Source organism: Myxocyprinus asiaticus, chromosome 29 (assembly GCF_019703515.2).
Source record: "Myxocyprinus asiaticus isolate MX2 ecotype Aquarium Trade chromosome 29, UBuf_Myxa_2, whole genome shotgun sequence".
Classification (NCBI taxonomy): Eukaryota; Metazoa; Chordata; class Actinopteri; order Cypriniformes; family Catostomidae; genus Myxocyprinus; species Myxocyprinus asiaticus.
In genome coordinates, this window is record NC_059372.1 from 34,240,431 (window position 1) to 34,259,455 (window position 19,025).

The 19,025-nt window shown below is 37.8% G+C and overlaps 1 protein-coding gene across 4 annotated transcripts in view; it reads left to right on the top strand.

The window, feature by feature from the left end:
* LOC127420487 (uridine-cytidine kinase-like 1) overlaps positions 1 to 11,701 on the top strand; it is a 42,379-nt gene extending 30,678 nt beyond the window's left edge. For 2 of the 4 annotated variants that reach the window (XM_051662819.1, XM_051662823.1), the window contains exons 14-15: positions 720 to 876; positions 9,613 to 11,699. In XM_051662819.1, the coding sequence (XP_051518779.1) occupies positions 720 to 876; positions 9,613 to 9,692 (237 nt within the window). In that variant the 3' untranslated portion in view covers positions 9,693 to 11,699. Of the gene's footprint in view, positions 1 to 719; positions 877 to 9,612 lie in introns of all 4 variants that reach the window. The other 2 variants (XM_051662821.1, XM_051662822.1) reach the window with 2 other exon arrangements.
* The last annotated feature ends 7,324 nt before the right edge of the window (positions 11,702 to 19,025 follow it).

The window sequence follows — 19,025 nt, forward strand, 5'->3', positions numbered from 1 at the left end:
CTAACCAATTTCTTAACCAATGTAATTTCCACCGCATCTCAAATTATCTATTTTGTTTATTAAGATTCAGTGCTGGAAATTACATTTAACAATTGTTTTTAATAAAATGAGTCATTTGTCTTGCTAAGGCTAATTTCATAGCTTGTGTTTTATGCATCCTAAATACACAATTAAATAATAATTTTACACGCATAATTTAACAATTACCGCTTTAATGGAAATGACACAAGATAAAAATATCTCAAGTAGTATTTAGTTTAATTTTTCTTTTTTGTTGCATCACATATGACACATTTCATCTTAAGAGTCATAGTTCATGTAAAAAATTTGAAATATTTTTTTCACTTTCAATTATCATAGTTTAAATATGTAATATTTGGTAATATGGATCGGGTACAAGGCTAACACAATAAAATCAACACATGAAAAGCTTTTGAAAAGTAACAAAAATAAATGAAGGCATTGTAAAAGTTTCCAGTTAGGCATTTTAAGTTTCACAATAACTGTTCTTATCTTGGAATAATGCCCATGATGTAATCACAACTAATGCTATTTAAAGATAAAATAGTAACAGCTGTTAATGTGTTTTACTGTCGAGAAATTGTTAAAGCAGTTTGCGTTAAAGCGAGAAGATCAATGGCTCTGTCTTATATTTGTGACTGTAGACATTTTATTTAATCTATATATAGACAAGCTTTATGACATGTTTGTGTGTGTAGGATCATGATGCTCAGGAGGATAAGATCCTGCTGGTGTCTCTGCTTATGGCCGAGATGGGTGTGCATTCTGTGGCCTATGCCTTCCCTCAGGTCAAAATCATCACCACCGCTGTCGACAAGAAGGTCAACGACCTTTTCCACATCATCCCTGGCATAGGTAAGACTGAGAACCTTAACTTTATTTGCTTGAATATATGAATAATTTCCTAAACACAAACTATGTTAAACACACTTTATAATACTTCCATAAATCCTACACTCCAAAAAAATATTTTGTTTAAAGAAAATGAAGCCTACTTTAGGATCACTAAGATGTTGTGCATTGTAACATTATTTTAATGTCAACAAAGCAATTTAAGTCTCCAGTTCTCATTATTGTAATAAAAAATAAAATAAGTATTTTCATTACTATGAGTGATGTAAAATATATACAGTTGAAGTCAGAAGTTTACATGCACCTTAGCCAAATACATTTAAACTCAGTTTTTCACAATTCCTGACATTTAACCGTAGAAAACCTTCCCTGTCTTAGGTCAGTTAGGATCACTACTTTATTTTAAGAATGTGAAATGTCAGAATAATAGTAGAGAGAATTATTTATTTCAGATTTTCTTTCATCACATTCCCAGTGGGTCAGAAGTTTACATACAATTTGTTAGTATTTGGTAGCATTGCCTTTAAATTGTTTAACTTGGGTCAAATGTTTTGGGTAGCCTTCCACAAGCTTCTCACAATAAGTTGCTGGAATTTTGGCCTATTCCTCCAGACAGAACTGGTGTAACTGTGTCAGGTTTGTTGGCCTCCTCGCTCGCACATACTTTTTCAGTTCTACCCTCACATTTTCTATCGGATTGAGGTCAGGGCTTTGTGATGGCCACTCCAATACCTTGACTTTGTTGTCCTTAAGCCATTTTGCCACAACTTTGGAGGTATGCTTGGGGTCATTGTCTATTTGGAAGACCCATTTGCGACCGAGCTTTAAGTTCATGGCTGATGTCTTGAGATCTTGCTTCAATATATTCACACAATTTTCCTTTCTCATGATGCCATCTATTTTGTGAAGTGCACCAGTCCCTCCTGCAGCAAAGCACCCCCACAACATGATGCTGCCACCCCCCATGCTTCACGGTTGGTTTGGTGTTCTTCGGCTTGTAAGCCTCACCCTTTTTCCTCCAAATATAACGATGGTCATTATGGCCAAAAAGTTCCATTTTTGTTTCATCAGACCAGATGACATTTCTCCAAAAAGTAAGATCTTTGTTCACATGTGCACTTGCAAAATGTTGTCTGGCTTTTTTGCCGTTTTTGGAGCATTGGCTTCTTCCTTGCTGAGCAGCCTTTCAGGTTATGTCGATATAGGACTCATTTTACTGTGGATATAGATACTTGTATACCTGTTTCCTCCAGCATCTTCACAAGGTCCTTTGCTGTTGTTCTGGGATTGATTTGCACTTTTCGCACCAAACTACGTTCATCTCTAGGAGACTGAATGTGTCTCCTTCCTAAGTGGTAGGATGGCTGCGTGTTCCCATGGTGTTTATACTTGCGTACTATTGTTTGTACAGATGAACATGATACCTTCAGGCATTTGGAAATTGCTCCCAAAAATGAACCAGACTTGTGGAGGTCCACAATTTCTTTTTGAGATCTTGTTTGATTTCTTTTGATTTTCCCATGATGTCAAGCAAAGAGGCACTGAGTTTGAAGGTAGGCCTTAAAATAAATCCACAGGTACACCTCCAATACAGTACACCTCCTATCAAAATTGGTTTGTTTCACTGTTTCTCCCAGTGGTTGGACATCTGGGTCTGGCGCTGATGTGGGGGTCACACTCTTGGTCGCCATTGGGTTTACTATGCTCTTTTCTAAAGAACCTGTCTTTGTTATGATGCCACATATCTTCTAATACCAGCCCTTGGTTTTGAGAGGTAAGAATTGAGACTGAAGATGCCTTGGGGGGCCTTTCTTGAGGCAATTCTTTGTTTTAACATAAGTCTTATGTGCTAAGTCACGCAGTTGTTGAGCTGTCATCGTGCAAGGACAGGCTGTGACTCCTAGATGATAGCTCACTGTGGGATGCAGGTTTAGGAGGAAGATGGCTTAGAAGTCGATTTCTTCTTCCATCTCAGGTTTGTTCCGGGACTTGAAGTAGGCTTGCCATAGTCGATGGTAGTAGGCTTGTATGGTCCCTTTCCGACCATGTTTTGTGTTCAGGGTGGTAAACAGTTCTTGCTCAGACTCTGGGTCTGGGCCACTCTTAGAAGTTGGTAGTCAGACTTTGTGTGGTCTGGCTGTCTGTCAAGAAAACTTTGCACCTCAAGAGTAGATGTTATCCATAGTAGGTAGAAAGTGTCTCTGTTAGTCATCTGAGGCCTCTAAGTCTGTCATGCAGGTAAGCATGGATATCGTGACCCTCAGCAGGATTTGGCGTGAACTTGTCAGTGTTTCTTGCCAGCTTGTCAAGGTCTTTAAAATCCATTCCAGGTGCTGCTTCAGGGTTCGTTGGGATATGTTCACCCTTTCACTGTTGTTGGTGAGGGGTTCTTGGAAGAGGGCTGGTGAGGTTTTGTGCTGCAGGCCCTCGTTTCTTTCATCATATGGCAGCTTTTGGTTGGAGGATGCTGCTTTGTTGAACAGGGGTGCTGTTATGGGATGCCGGTCCATTCTAAGCTCTCGCCTTAACTCGTAAGTTTGTTTCAGTTCATCTTTGACCATGTCAAGCTCATCTTTGGTGAGGTAAAGTTGTTGGGTCAGGGTTTCAACTTCAGTTCTGGACATTTCCAGATGGCCTTCCAAGGCCTGTTTCGAGAGTACATGTCTTCCAAATCAAACCTGGCTTTTCCCAGTTGCGCTTCGGTATGCAGGAGTTTCTTTTACAGGTCCTCTTGGGCAGCTTTAGCCTGCTGCTCTCTGTGCTTGGCAGCTGTCAGGGCTTCCTGGAGCCATTCGATTTCTCTCATTGATGCTGGTTCCAATTGTTTGTACCCCTTGCATCAATCTTGGGCTTCAGCTTCTAGCTGGTCTGTGCAGCACATTGCATGCGTTAGCATCTTTTGGGGCTTTGTGGACTGCAGCTTATGTTGTTTACTTCTTGTGTCAGATGGGCAGCGTTCTTGACACTCAGTTTCATCTGGCCTATGAGGTTGTGAGCCGGGGAGCTGGTGGTTTTTTCCAAGTCTTTCCAGTGGGCCGTGGGGTCAGTCTCCAGTGACATTTTTGGCACACTATAGTGGAAGACTAGGGAGAGAGCTGACACAGATCTGCACAGGGTTAAGGGCCTAGGTGTAGTGTTACAGCTTGGTGTTGGCTTCAGTGTGTGGAGACACAAATGAAGGGTAGTAACAGCTAAGTATTGTTTTCAGTGAATGTGGGCAACTAGTGAAGTTTAATTAAATTTCTTTTCAATCTGGCAGGATTGACACCAAACACCTGTTTTATGCGCCAGGAGGTGATGGTTACCTGGCGCTTCTCTCTGCGATTTATTTCCAGAAGTGGTTGTGTTTGGATGCCGGAATTTAGATTGCGTTGATTAACACAAAGAGAGAGTGGTTGCGTGAGGGTAGACTAGGGGGAGCACACAAAATTTGGTTAGTTATTTAACATTTCAAGATGACTGTTATTGTTAACAAATATTTTAACCAGAATTATCTGTGGTTTAACAGGCTTGGTCTCTAGACTGTAAATAGTGAGGAGAGAAAAGTCAGAGTGAGACAGAGAATTTAAAATTAAATGGAAAATAAAGAAAGACTAAAAGAACAAAATCCACCAATAAATTTCCTGTTATTATGCTTCATGGCAATATCAGGGATTCTGATTGAGGCTTGGTGCTCGTTGACCGTGATTGTGTAACAAATTTTTTTATTGGAGTGATTCTTTCAATTTAAAATTCCACAATGGGGAAGTTGATTGCGTCTTATACTGTAGGGTTTGGGGGTTGAGTTGATACTGCTCTGGTTGGGGCCCTCCACGTGAGACAGATCACCTCAATGCCCAACACACAAAAGGGAAAAAGGGAAATAAAATAAAACAACCAATAAGTAATTAAAATCAGCTGGAAACTGATGGGTGGTAGGTAATAATTGGAATGATAGGCAACGGTAAGTTTTCTGTAAACTTATTCTGCTTCAGACTTATTATCTAAAGTAGTTAAGCCTTAAGCTATAGATGAGTGATAAAAGAAGCAATGGGCAGAAAATAAAAATTTTAATAGACTCCAATTCAACTTAATTTACATTTAACTCAATTGTTACTTGAGAAACAGAATTTTGTAAGATGAGGTAATGGAGAGAGAGGAACATTTTATAAAATGCATAAGAGAGACAAACAAAATGTGTTTAAAGTTTGTTAAAGGGTTAAATCACTTCAGGTTTGTTCAAACACAAGTTGTATTTAACTGTAACAGGCCACAAGATGTTAACTGCTAGCTTTTGATGCTATGGTTTAGTATAGGCTTTCAATGCAAGACCGCTAACTTATTAGCTTAGCTATGCTGTACTTTGTTGACTATGGCGTCGGTGAGTTGCCCTGGAAGAGTCTCCTAGGACTTCCCATGAATTCTTGTCGTCATCGCAACAACACAAAAACCACTGATTTATGAGCGTTTCTTTAGCATGAATGAAAATACAGTTTCAGCGAATCACATGAACTTCAGCGCGTTCAGCAATGCACAAATAACAGCTGTCATGTTCAGCTTGTAACTCAATGTGGCGCTTGCAATTTCAGTGCATTCAAGGCGAGTCTTAATGCACAAATAAAACAGCACACTTAGCCGTTTGCAGCATGAATTTATCACTAGTTCTTCTAAAGAGCAATTCTTATGCAACGCAAGTTACAGACAACTCACGTAATTGTTTAACGGAGTGGTGTTTATACTTTCAACTCATTCGGAGCGAGAATAATCTATATTTAAGCGGCAGATTCAATGTGGCTGTTTAAACAACAACGTAATTTGATCGGAGCGGATTTTCGTGTCAGTTTTTGGTTATACAGCAGGGTCTATCCACTGACATTTCACAGATTTACTGCAAATCTCTAGCTTGATCAAGCATTTACACTCCCGTTCAAAATTACACTCAGGCAATGTCATCAATCTAGCTATAAAATAAGGCCATTTAGGAAGAGGTAGAGGAATATCGCTCATCTCTTTACCCTTACTGCACTACGAGAAGATTTCTTCGTCCTGGCAGGGGGAAATTTTAAGGTCCTTTTGTGGGGTTTCTTTAACTGGAACGTTATTCCATAAATTGTGTCTGGGTTTGTTTCATCAGAGATTCAACTTATACTCCTGTGCTCTTTTTATGAGCGCTGAAGGCAACGTTAGATCTTTCACTCATAACAGGGAGGCAAATTCGAGCTCTTGCTTGTTCGTTGTCATGACAACAAGCTGGCTCACAATACATAGGTCACAGACGCAACACTTTAGACTAGTTTTTTGTGTTTCTGATCTGTTATCTGGATTCAGAGAAAAGAATGACAAAATGAATAAAAAAAAAAAAAACTCGTTTAGATTCTGCCAGCATTTTCCACCAATAATATGAAGGAAATTAGCGACTTTATGCAGGGTATATTTACAACTGCCAGCATTCATCACAATAAGAAATTATATTTAAGTTAGTTTAGGAATCTTGGCTGCATTCAACCGCCATTATATGAAGGATAAATGACAAATGATCAGATTAGAAATCTGATTAAAAATTCGACACCGTTAAATATGTAATGCAACAGGCTTGTTGTATCTGCTCACATTTTATATATGAGGAATTTTAGCTCAAGAAGGGAATTATGATTCATTCGGGCAATATTGAAAGTAGTAAGGTGTACATCTGATCACTGAGTTGATATGATTCATCTGTTAACTCTTTAGAGTAATACAATTCTCATGGCCATCGAAAATAATATCACAAATATGTTGAAATATTGTTCGAGCACAGAGCTTAGACCTTTAAGAATCAATTGACGAGATTATTTATCAAAATATACCACAGTCAAATCCTCTTTGATTACAAACAAGCCTTTATTTCTTATCCAATTTATTTTTTTCACATTTTAGAATAATAGTAAAGTCATCACAACTATGGAGTAATAGAAATGGAAATATGGGAATTATGTTGTGACTAAAAAAATTCAAAATAAATCAAAACATATTGTTATATTTTAGCATCTTCAAAGTGGCCACCCTTTGCCTAGATTTTGAAGATATTGCAATGTACTCTTGGCATTTTCTAAACCAACTTCTTGATGTATCACCCTGGGATTCTTTTTAAACAGTATTGAAGGAATTCCCATCTATATGCTGGGCACTTAGTGGCTGCATTTCTTAATTATTCAGTCCAAGTCATCAATTTAAAAAAAAATATATATTTTTTTTAAATAACATTTTAGTTTTGTAATTAAGTTAATATGTTGGCACAATTATATTTTTGTCTACAAAACTAATTTCAAACATTTAAGTATACGCCTTCAGATCAAAAGGTTTTTAAGATCATATGAAACTTTTCAGGCAAGTGGCCCCAAACTTTTGAACGGTAGTGTAGACAAACATAAAACAGGTTGGTTTGTGTAAAACCATAACAGGCTAAACTTGAATAAAATATTCAAACATTTAGAAAAAAATTATTTACATGTTCTTAATTTTTAATCTTGTCAAACTGGGTAGATTAGATGGTAAGCCAACAATCAGTTCTCGTAGTCAATGTGTTGAATGCAGGAGAAATGGGCAGGAGTAAAGACCTGAGCGATTTTGACAAGGGCCAAGTTGTTATGGCCAGACAACTGGGTCAGAGCATCTCTGAAACGGCAAGACTTGTGGGGTGCTCCCGGTCAGCAGTGGTGAGTACCTACTGACAGTGATCTGAGGAGGGACAAACCACATACCGGCGACAAGGTGCTGGGCATCCAAGGTTCAGCGATGCGCAACGGCAACAAAGGCCATCCCGTTTGGTCCGAACCGACAGAAGGTCTACTGTGGCACAAGTCACAGAAAATGTTAATGGTGGTTACAGGAGGAATGTGTCACAACACACTGTGCATCACACCATGTTGCGTATGGGGCTGCGTAGCCGCAGACCGGTCAGAGTGCCCATGATGACCCCTGTCCACTGTGGAAAGCCCCTACAATGGGCACGCGAGCATCAGAACTGGACCTTGGAGCAGTGGAAGAAGATTGCCTGGTCTGGTGAGTCTTGTTTTCTTTTACATCACGTGGACGTCCGTGTATGTGTGTGCCAATTACCTGGGGAAGTGATGACACCAGGATGCACTGTGGGAAGACAACAAGCCGGTTGAGGGAGTGTGATGCTCTGTGCAATGTTTTGCTGGGAAACCCTGGGTCCAGCCATTCATGTGGATGTCAATTTGACACGTGCCACCTACCTAAACATCGTTGCAGACCAGGTACACCCCTTCATGGCAATTCCCTGATGACAGTGGCCTCTTTCCGCAGGGTAATGCGCCCTGCCACACTGCACCCATTGTTCGGGAATGGTTTTAAAAACATAGTGAAGAGTTCAAGGTGTTTCCCTGGCCTCCTAATTTCTCAGATCTCAATCCGATTGAGCATCTGTGGGATGTGCTGGACCAACAAGTCCGATCCACCACGGCTCCACCGCGCAACTTACAGATCAGGATCTGCTGCTAATGTCTTGGTGACAGATACCACAGGACACCTTTAGGGGTCTTGAAGAGTCCATGCCTCAGTGGGTCTGCTGTGTTTTGAGCAGCACGCGGAGGACCAACATCATATTAGGCAGGAGGTCATAATGTTTTGGCTTGTCGGTGTAGAAGTTAGTCTGCTGTATTCTGAATACTTTGTGCTTTAGAAACCTATACATTTTTCATGTTTAACCAGTTTAAGAAATTGAATTGCCTATTTATTTATTTTTTTACGGAAACTCCATATTCACAACACAAGTGACGCTACGCAAGTTGGCATATTATGACTGGAGTAGTTCATTTGTTTCATTGTCTGTACAGATGTAATTTTCAATAGATCATATATGTTGTAGATATAGTGATAAATATGATGTATAAGTAGGATGTGTTTGAGTGAGGTAATTAACCTCAAGCGGAGAAATTCCCAACATAATGGATTATTGAGATGAATCCATATCTAATATCTTGTATAAGCTGATTTTTCTTGATGTTTCTTGTTCTGTTAATATCTTGCAGTATTGTTTTTTCATGTCATATTTTCATCAACAGTATGCTTTAATAAAATGTAATTATTGTCATGTGTCGTCTTCATCTTGTATTCATTATCGTTAACTAAATAAACCCTTTGTCAACTAACATTGTCGTCAGTGATTTCGTTGTCTAGATTAACACTGAGCTTAGAGCAAAACTGAGAATGAGAAACAAATATTGAAAGAGTAGTTTAGAAGTATTTGTATTTTTAGTTCATTTACACAATTGAGTCAAGTGCTCACCGAAAAGATTGGTCTTTAGACATGTCTTGAAAGTTGCAAAGGAATTGGCTGTTCAGGGAGCATTGGAAAGATCATCCCACCACTAAGGAACAATGAAGTAAAAATTCAGGAAAGTGATTTTGTGCCTCTGTGTTGGTACAATGAGGTGCCATTTACTTATCGATTGCAGGTGGCTTCTGGAGTAATACAGTAAAGAGTTATTGTGTTAAAGTTATAAGAATCACTATTGAGAGAAATGAGAATTGCCAAAAAAATGTGCTTGGTTTTAATGCAAATAATTTCACAGTGAAAATAACCTTAATGGTCCTAAAATTATGCTTCATTTGCTTTATTCAAATTATAACCGCTTGATTTTATTTATTTTTTGGTGTGAAATGTGCACTGGACAACTTTTCACGAGATTCACCCAAGTATGTTTTTTTTTGGTTGTTTGTTTGTTTGTTTTTGTTTTTGTTATTTTATATTGTCAGGAAATTTTGGGGATCGTTATTTTGGCACAGATGCACCTCCAGACTGGAGTGATGATGACATGGATGAGCCCAGCTACTGAGACCCCCTCTGGACACTCCTCTCACCTGTACTTAGCATAACACACAAAGACTATCAGACCACATCTCATCCGCAAGGTCTTAGTGATGCCTGGCCTGATAATTGACATGTCTGATATTTGTACATATACTTTTAAAATATTTTTATAGTTCTTTGCGCACCCTGAAGTGTTTTATTTGGTTTTATTTTTGATGGTTTTATTATTTTTTTGTTCAGTTGTTTTAAGTGGGTTATTTAATGTAATTTAATGTTTTATAAAAGTAGAATATATTGTTTGATTGTAAAGCACATGTGGCTCATTATTTGCCTTGCATGTTTGCTGCCACTTTTGGAATGGACTTTTTGGCGCATAAACAACACAGTTGAACAATTCTGGTTGTCATAGCATACAGTATACCTTGTTCTTATTTTATTCCTTGGCTGTTTCTTACAACAGTCAACCTTTCTGAGAGCAAAATAAGTCTTAGAGCATTGCCTTGCTACACATAGACAGTGAGTTTCTTTGAAGGACCACTTCATCGGAAAAAATGTGTGGGCGTTGCTTTGTTTTTAATCTTTGCTTTTTCTCTAGCTTTACCTGCAGATGGCTACTGACCAAACCACAAGCTGTTAACAATTACACTTTCAACAAAGAGTCCTTAATCATATACAGCGATTGTAGGTCAAAGAGCTGAAGGGTTTGACTTTACATTGCAGGGCTATGCAAGCATGAGCGTGCTAGAAATTATAACAGTGACTTGAATTTTTTTTTTTATTATTATTATTATTGTTCACAACATGTTGTTGTTGTGGTTAAGAATGACCTACATGGTTCTATTTTGACCCACTAAAGTACATCATCTTGCATTTGTACAGTTTCTAGCTGCCTTTTACCATATATGGATCAGATGTGCTTGTTCGCATGCTTGAACATGGCTATATAAGAACCAAACTAGCCCAAAGCAAACATGGGTGTCTAGCCTGAAATTCAACTAAATTAAGTATAGTGATAGCTTTTATTGATGTTTTGTTTGCATTGTCGTTTTTACCCCACTGAGCACTTTGCAAAAACGTACATAGCCTGAAGAATATATTTCATCATGGAGATACGGTTTGACTGTGTATGTGCGTGCGTGTATTGTTTGATTGCCCTACCTTACAATATTTGCAGTTAACCAAAGTATGCTTTTTAGGTTTCCATGGTTGCAAAATACCAATATGTTCTTCTTTTCAAAGTTGAAATCTGCAGTGATAATGTCAAGGCCTAGTGAATGTATCTAGTCAGACCTTATTCCCACAACAGGAATATAAGTCATCAGCTACATTGTGTTTAGCTGTCTTTATATATATATATATATATATATATAATTTCACTGCTGTATGGAATACTTTATTCTGATTGGTCAATTGTGGCATTCTGTGCTCAAATATTATTCTATAATGGCCATTAAACTGTAAAATTGACCGTTGTCCCAGGCAACTGATTTCTTAAATAGCTGTTTTAGTTTCATGTCTTCCATATCACTCTGAAGTCTCTTTCCTCTTGTATAATAAAATAATTTTAGTGTCATTTCATGTCTATTTATTTAATTTATTGGTAACACTTTACAATAAGGTTCTGTTTGTTAACATTAGTAAATGCATTAGGTATCATAAACTAACATTGAACAATATTTTTTGCAGCATTTATTAATCTTGGTTAATGTTTTTTTTATACATTAAAAATTGTTCATTGTTAGATCATGTTGTTCATAGTGCATTAATGTAAAAATATATAACTGTGAATGTTTAAAATGGATTATTAGTATATGTTGCAGGATTAATAAATACTATAAAAGTATCGTTTGTTAATTCATGCCAACTAATGTAGAAAACTAATTTTAATGAATACAGCCTTATTGTAAAATGCTACTACTTATGAAGTGGTAAAATGTACATTCACCCATTTTTTTTTTAATGCAAAACAACCTCCCTTTAGGATTTATTTCGTGTTGGGGTTCTGATCACCCTGTCGGAGTTTATATGACAATGACCAGCTGATTGTACATTATAACGTTAAATTAAAATAAAGATTATCAACCAATAGTTTTACTTTCATAGCCCTTTTCCACCAAAATCGCGACGTTTCTCGGGCCGAGACTGTGCTCCGTTGGTTCACGCAGGTGCAATCATAAACCGGCTATGCTTTTCCACTGACCTGAGACGTGATGTATCGGGTTACTGTCTACGTGATAGTTTCACGTGACTATCTCAAACATAAGCAAACATGGCGCATCATAGTGTGTTTGTATACAGCTTTTACTCCTGTTTTGAGGACATATTTAAACATACGGATTAATGCAATCCATCGTTATTACATTGCTCAACAAGATTGTAAGAGAGGACATCTATGCTAAAGACAACAGGTAATGTAATTACATATTGTCTGAACAATGGCTTAACGTTTCACTCAGTAATTGTAATCCAAAACACTTTTTGTCAAATTCTGCAAGTATCTCCTCACATTCTTCTAGCTGTCCGTTCTGTGGGTGGGCTGAAAAAAAATCTAGTATTTGTACACAGCTCTGGCTCTGTAAATGGGACAAAAACAAAGTGGAACAGACTGATCCACACAACACTACTCCAGCCAATCAGCAACAGGGGGTGGTTCTTGCACGTGCACATGATGGGGGGTGGGGGCAGAGCGAGAGGGAAATTCATTAGAAGAGCAACAGCAAATCTGGCTGATGCAAACTTTCTAAACTCCAAGGAGGACAAATGGCTGAGAAACAGATCAAGATTATGATAAGTCGAGGGCTAGGAGCCGCGTCAACATCGGCGAGGCTTTTCAGTGGTGGAGAGACCTCCAAGAGGTAAAAGGCTTGAAGATGGATGCAGAAGTTGCTCTTTTTCTTATCGATAGGTAGGTAACATAAATTTTGCTATGTTTCACAGAACCCATATATGCTGTTGGTGTGATGTTAGATTTAGTAGCAGGAGAGTTGAGAGTGTCTAGAACTGGTGTGCGTGAAACTGTCTCGCGTGCATGAATTTGGGGGGCGGAGCTTCCAAAGGAGCACTGAAGGGAGGGGTGTGTTTGTTTTGGCAGCTGAGTTCAAATATCAACTAGTGATGGGAAGATCGAATCATTTTACTGACTTCAGGCTTGTTCAGCAAAATGAACGACTCTTTATTCAAGTAATTTAGTTCATTTCGTTCATTTGAGCAGAATTGAATTAAAATGTTACATTTTCAATAGCCAAATCTACCCCAACACGTCTACTTACGCAAACTTTGATTATAGTCCCAATAAGGAAAAACTGATAATACAGCCAATGACAAATTATGAGAAACAAATGATTAGTTCGCCTCTGGAATCTTATTGTCCAAGTCGTTCGTTCTTTTGTCACGTGACAGCCGTATGTGCATAGCGTATACGGATGTCACGTGACAAAAGAACGAACGACTCAGACCAGAAGACTCGAGAGGTGAACTAATCATTTCTATTTCCTGTGTGAGCAGTGCATAGCGTATACGGTTGTCACGTTACAAAAGAACGAACGACTCGGACCAGAAGACTGGAGAGGTGAACTAATCATTTCTGTTTCCTGTACAGCGCCTATGTGGTTTTCACGTAACAAATGAACGGAGGTTGCGCAATGCTCTGACACTACTCGTTCTTCTGAGTCACATAAAATTCATGAAGGACCCATCACTGATATCAACAGTGTTTCTCAGGAATCGCTGAGTGCACCTTGAAGTAGCTAAGTTCTGTAAACTGTTACAGTGGAATCATTTTTAACATTGGTGTAGCAGATGGTTGTATTTGGATTTTTGCCATAGCATATAATATTATTGATTGAGAATCCCACCGTTTTACTTAACAGATAGCCGCGATCTTCCAAACTGAGTAGCTGGTCAAACATCCCCTTACAGAACAAAACAATGCACAAATAAGATGACAACAGTGTAAAAGCTAACAAAGTTGGCAAATATAATAACTTACTGAGATCAGCTGTAGAGGACACCGGCGATTCTCTGTTTATCATGAGCGTTACTGGCTGAGTTAAATTCCGCGGTTAGTTAGCAGGCTGGTTGGTGTCTGAGTCCAAAACATCGTTGCTCTGTCCACTGTCGCTTTTGTCCTTCTTATGGTCCCTGTACTCCCTTAAGTGTTTTTCAGTTTGTTTACGATTTGGTCAATTGTCCGATTGAAGGGGGCGTGCATCATTTCGTGCTGTATCTTCATTCTCGTAGTTTTAATTTTTTCCTTTGCGATCTCTCTAGTTTATCTCGTATCTTTGTAAATACCATATCGCAAGTAGAGCACTTGTTTCGACATGTTACCTGACAAAACATTATTCGCCCTCCGTCCCCTAATGTAATCAGTTCCTGCATAGAGACCAACAAGCTTTTGGTGCCGGTGTGGAACCAGGTTTTCGGCCCTGGAACGGCCTTTTCTGTCATGGAAATGCATGGAACAGTTCGAGAATTGGCACCGGCCCAGGAACCCGCACCTGAACCATGTCGGTGGAAAAGGGCTATCAGGGGACCCAAATTTAATGCATCTAAGAATTGCACCATCAAGGAATTTTCACCTTGAAAACCTGTCCATATGTGTAAAAAAATTGGCTTTTTTATGACACATCTTCATAACTATCTTACGTAGAGAATTATCTATTTGTGTGCATTTAGTTTTTAACGGAGACAGTGGGACTGAAACTCATTCATGTCTTGAATACACAGGAAGGATGCTGTGGTTGTCCTCTTGATATGGAAACTAACCCAGCTATCATTCATCTGTTTCCATAATTAACTCTGCTCTAATACAGATGATAGTTAACAATAGCATGAACTAATTACCCTTCCACTTGTATGCACTGAAAGGTCTGCTGACTGTTTTTATCTTACAAGTTAAATGCGATCCAAATTAGTGAGCAGCATGGCTTATTAGTGTTTAAAATAAAATGCTGATTTCGCACAACACTTAATTCAATTGAGAATATTTGCATCCTCTTTGACCCATGAGTTAAACAGCTTTTGGTTAATATGACTCATACTTGAGCATAGTTTGGTCATGACTAACAAATGGGGGCAAGAGTTAATATTTGACTTAAAAATGATTAGAACTGCTTTGCTTCATAAACCCTCTTGCATGTGGAGTTTTTCCCTACATGCTTAAACATAAAGGTTCTGAAGAACCTGAGGTTCCAAAAAGAACTAAAAATGGTTTTATGGCCTAAGAGAACCTTTCTAAGATCCTCAAAGAACTTTAAAGAAGTCAGAAATCAATGTGCTGATCTGAAGAACCTATAATGTAATATGAGCTTTTTTTTTTTTATCTCCAAAGAACCATATACAGCCCAAAGCCTCTTGATAAGAAGAGGATTCTTTGCTGTACCTAGAAACCATTGCAAAACATTTATTTGTACCTCTTTTTAAATTTCCTTCATTAGCTTCATATCATTTTAATTGTTTGATGGCACTCAAAAACATTTCTGCATTTTTTGCTCTCCTTTTGTCAAAAGAACAATAACCACGTCATAAAACATATAAAAGAAGCAGTTGAGATGGATGAAGCTCTGATGGCCCTTAATTTTGAGATGTCATGGAAAGTTTACCACAAGCTTGTTCATAGTGACAAACAGGAAGGAGGCGCTTCGCTCTTGTGTAGCAGTACTATAGCATCACAAGGGCCCTTTAGGTCATAGAGCTGAGGTTTGTGTGTGAGCACGAGCATGATGGTCCGGATTCTCCAGAGACATGGGTGTGGGCTTCATCCAACACTTTGAAGGCCTCAAAATTATCTCCCAGTGTGGACCGACATGGAGCATACGAGTCATCTCTGTAGGTAAGGCAGAGGTGAGTGCCTTTCAGTGCTGCTTGTACCAACCCATGGTAAGTGCCAAATTATATGTTGACGAGTGAGAAATCAGGGACATTTTTAATGTTCCGATTTATCCAAGATGTTGTGTTAGCTGCATTTGCAGCAATTTTATCATTACAATGAATACAGAGTGTACAGGTGATGAGGTGTGCATGATCAATGCATTAGCGATGGTGAATAATTCATAAAACATTTATGCTTGTGAACATCATCCTGCATCAAAGACAAAGGCAGGAGCAAGGCTTTATCATTTATTAGATACAGACAGATACTAAGCACGTAGAGAGAAAGATGGAAGGTTATAGCTGTGGGATGTTATTGTTCTGAAAGCCACGAGGCCATTAAACTCAAACAGAGATGGGCTAATTGTCTTTAAGTGGTTAGAATACAATATTGGGTATCCTAAATTGTTCTGTTTTTATTTGTATTTTATTTATTTTTTTCATCACATTAATTAACAATTCAGACTTTACAGACATAGGAAATTAACAGGTTAAATATTTTCAAAAGAGGGGCTATATCCACATGGAAAAGGTGCGGAAGCTGACAAAGCAAAGATCTTCAAGCATATATAGACTGATACACAGTGTATACAGTATGATTGTGTGTGTGTGTGTGTGTGTATATATATATATATATATATTATGATTATAAAGTTTAACAAATCACATTGCTCATTTGGAGTCTCAGATTTCTATTCATCAAGTTTTATGGGATGCACACAATTTGGTCTATGTATGCTTCGTTTACATCATGTCGAGTGTGCAAAGTTTGATACACATACAGAAAATTATCTCTGTTGAAGTTGTAACAGCTTTTCCATCTATTTTATTTTTAGTAGCATATTCGCATATGATTTGAGGTCAATGCATGCTTTTTTGTGATATTTTTCCATTAAAATACGTAAACCTCACTTGTTTTGTCTCTCATCTCCACCCTTATATGAAATTGTTGAATATTATGTTTCTTTTTTTTAATAGCAAGAGAAAATGGAAGTAATCTGTGATCAGGGCAATGTACCCATCATGTATGAGCAGTGCTTTTGAGGACTGTCCAACCTGAGAATGCTGGAGTTTTTGGTCAATCTCAGGTCCGTCAGCCCATAAAAACCTGTCTCGCTCGAACCCACTCTGATGCACCAATGGGCCTTCAAACCACCTAAATGTAGCATTGTTCAAGTATTATTGGTAAAGACACTGCAGAATTTGTCATTTGTATGCTGTATTTGCAGTGTTGTATGAGACCCTTTTTTGTGGTTGGTTAAAATATTAAATACTATTCAATACTATCTGACTTTGTCAAAATTATTTAATTGCAACTCCACGGAAGTATTTCAGCAGTTTTACAAGATATTAGATATATTAGGCTAATATATAGAGATGAATTTATTTTTGGTTAAAAAAAACAAGCAAAGGTACATTGAACAATGAATAAATTACATATGTTTCTTGCATTGTTATTACTGTATATCTGCTTCATCCAGTGCTCTGTTTGTTCTATGTGTTGTAATCTAAAGTAAATAATGTTTTACTGAGTGAGAGACCTCTCCAAATGATTAATCGAGTGATTGAAAACTCCAAACAAATCGGACTGAATCACAAATCGATTCAGACCATTTTACTAACCCATTTGGACAATTCACTGAAAAGAACCAACTCAGAAGAATGATTCATTCTCAAAGGGTTAGGCATCGCTAGTTCTGATTCTAAACTGCTGAATAAAACATGGGAGACATGTCATGATAGCAGGATAGCATACTCTTCAAATATACTTTAGTGTAATATCCCCGATGTACAAAATGAAAAGACAAAGTTGCCGGTAATTATGTTTATTCATTAGCAACAAAAACAAGACCGGGCCATTTGAGCCTTGACTTTTAAATTAAATTAAATCAAAATAATAAGTGCAGTTCAAGACCCTTCACATTTGTCTTTTCCCTCCTTTTTTTTTTTTGAAACCCCTCCCCTTTAAACGCCTCAATTTTCCCGCACAACCAAGAACCAATCACAGTCCTTCTAAGAAAAAGACACGAGTACATGAAATTAACATTAAAAGAAAAACATGAATAACTTTATTTTTGTGTCTTACAGTAAGATCAGTGGTGTAATGCTTCTCAAATATCTCTTATCTGCAGCTTTTCTGGTTAGATCTGTATTTGTGACTTAAAGCCGAACAGTCTCAGAGCCAATTGGTGTAGCAATCTGATAATGAAAAAGAGAAACCTACTTAGAGTGGGTCACTGGGTTAAAGGATTAAAACCTTCAACAAAGCAGCGGAATGGTGAAATAGCAATCAGGCTGACGCATGTCTCTCTAAACAAGCTTAATTAAAGGATTATTCCATGTACTTTAAAACGCTTAATGGTGTAGTTTCATGCACATTTTCCCAAGCATTAACCTTAAGCCACAAAGTCTGTTAGGTGTCATTCTTGGAATCAAAGATTCAAGCCATTGTCCACATGTGTGGGGAGTGGAGAGGGACACGGAGAGCACGGTGGATTATAGGACCGTTTAAAGCAGTTTAGTGACATATTTGTTGAGACACAGTGGTCTGTGAGAACAGTGGGTGTAGATAAACCTGTCCTAGTCTAGTTAGACCAGTCTAGTTCTTCCACTTTTTGGGCATGACATGAAAGATGTAATTCAAAGCAAATGGGCCAAATAATTAAAATGCTGTCATCGTTTAGACTACTCACCCTAGTGTTGCAAACCCCTTTGACTTTCTTTCTTCTGTGGAACACAAAGGGAGATGTAGAATGGTAGTGACTTAAAGCCCCGGTCACCATTCACTTTCATTAAGTGGAAAAAAAGATGCAATAAAAATGATTAGTTACTGAGACTCAGCCTTCTGCCAAACATCTCCTTTAGTGTTCCACTTGAAAAGAAGGTTGTATGGGTTTGGAACAATATGAGGGTGAACAAATGCTTTTAATTTTTAAACACTTTGCAGGTAACATAAAGCAGAAGATTGAGCCCTTGATCGCATGTGTTGTCTGCTGTAGATTGCCGCCAATAGACACACACTCACACTGTACCACTAGGGGGAGCATTGCCCATGTTAGTGTGATGATATGACCTTGTAGCCTACTAACTAGTGAACAACATATATCAGAAAAATCCAATTCAGCAGCATTCAAACTCAGTTTGGTTGTTTAAAGTCTGAAGACATATCATGAATTATGACATTTTCTTTTTAGTTTGTATTGAGCAATTTCTTACTCATTTGAGAAAGCTACACTAAAAAAAAATATTTTAACCTATTTTTTAGATTTACGCATTTAAATGTCAAATCAAAATTCTATCAAATTAAATTGATAAAACTTAAAATATTTAGGTTTTTATATTTTATTTGACATTTTTATATTACATTACTCAATTCAATTTGACAGAATTATGTTATGAAATTGAATTGCGTGAATCATAAAATATATTTTTTGAAGTGCATAATTGTTTTTTATATGGTTTTTAAATTGGTCATTTAGTTGTCCCC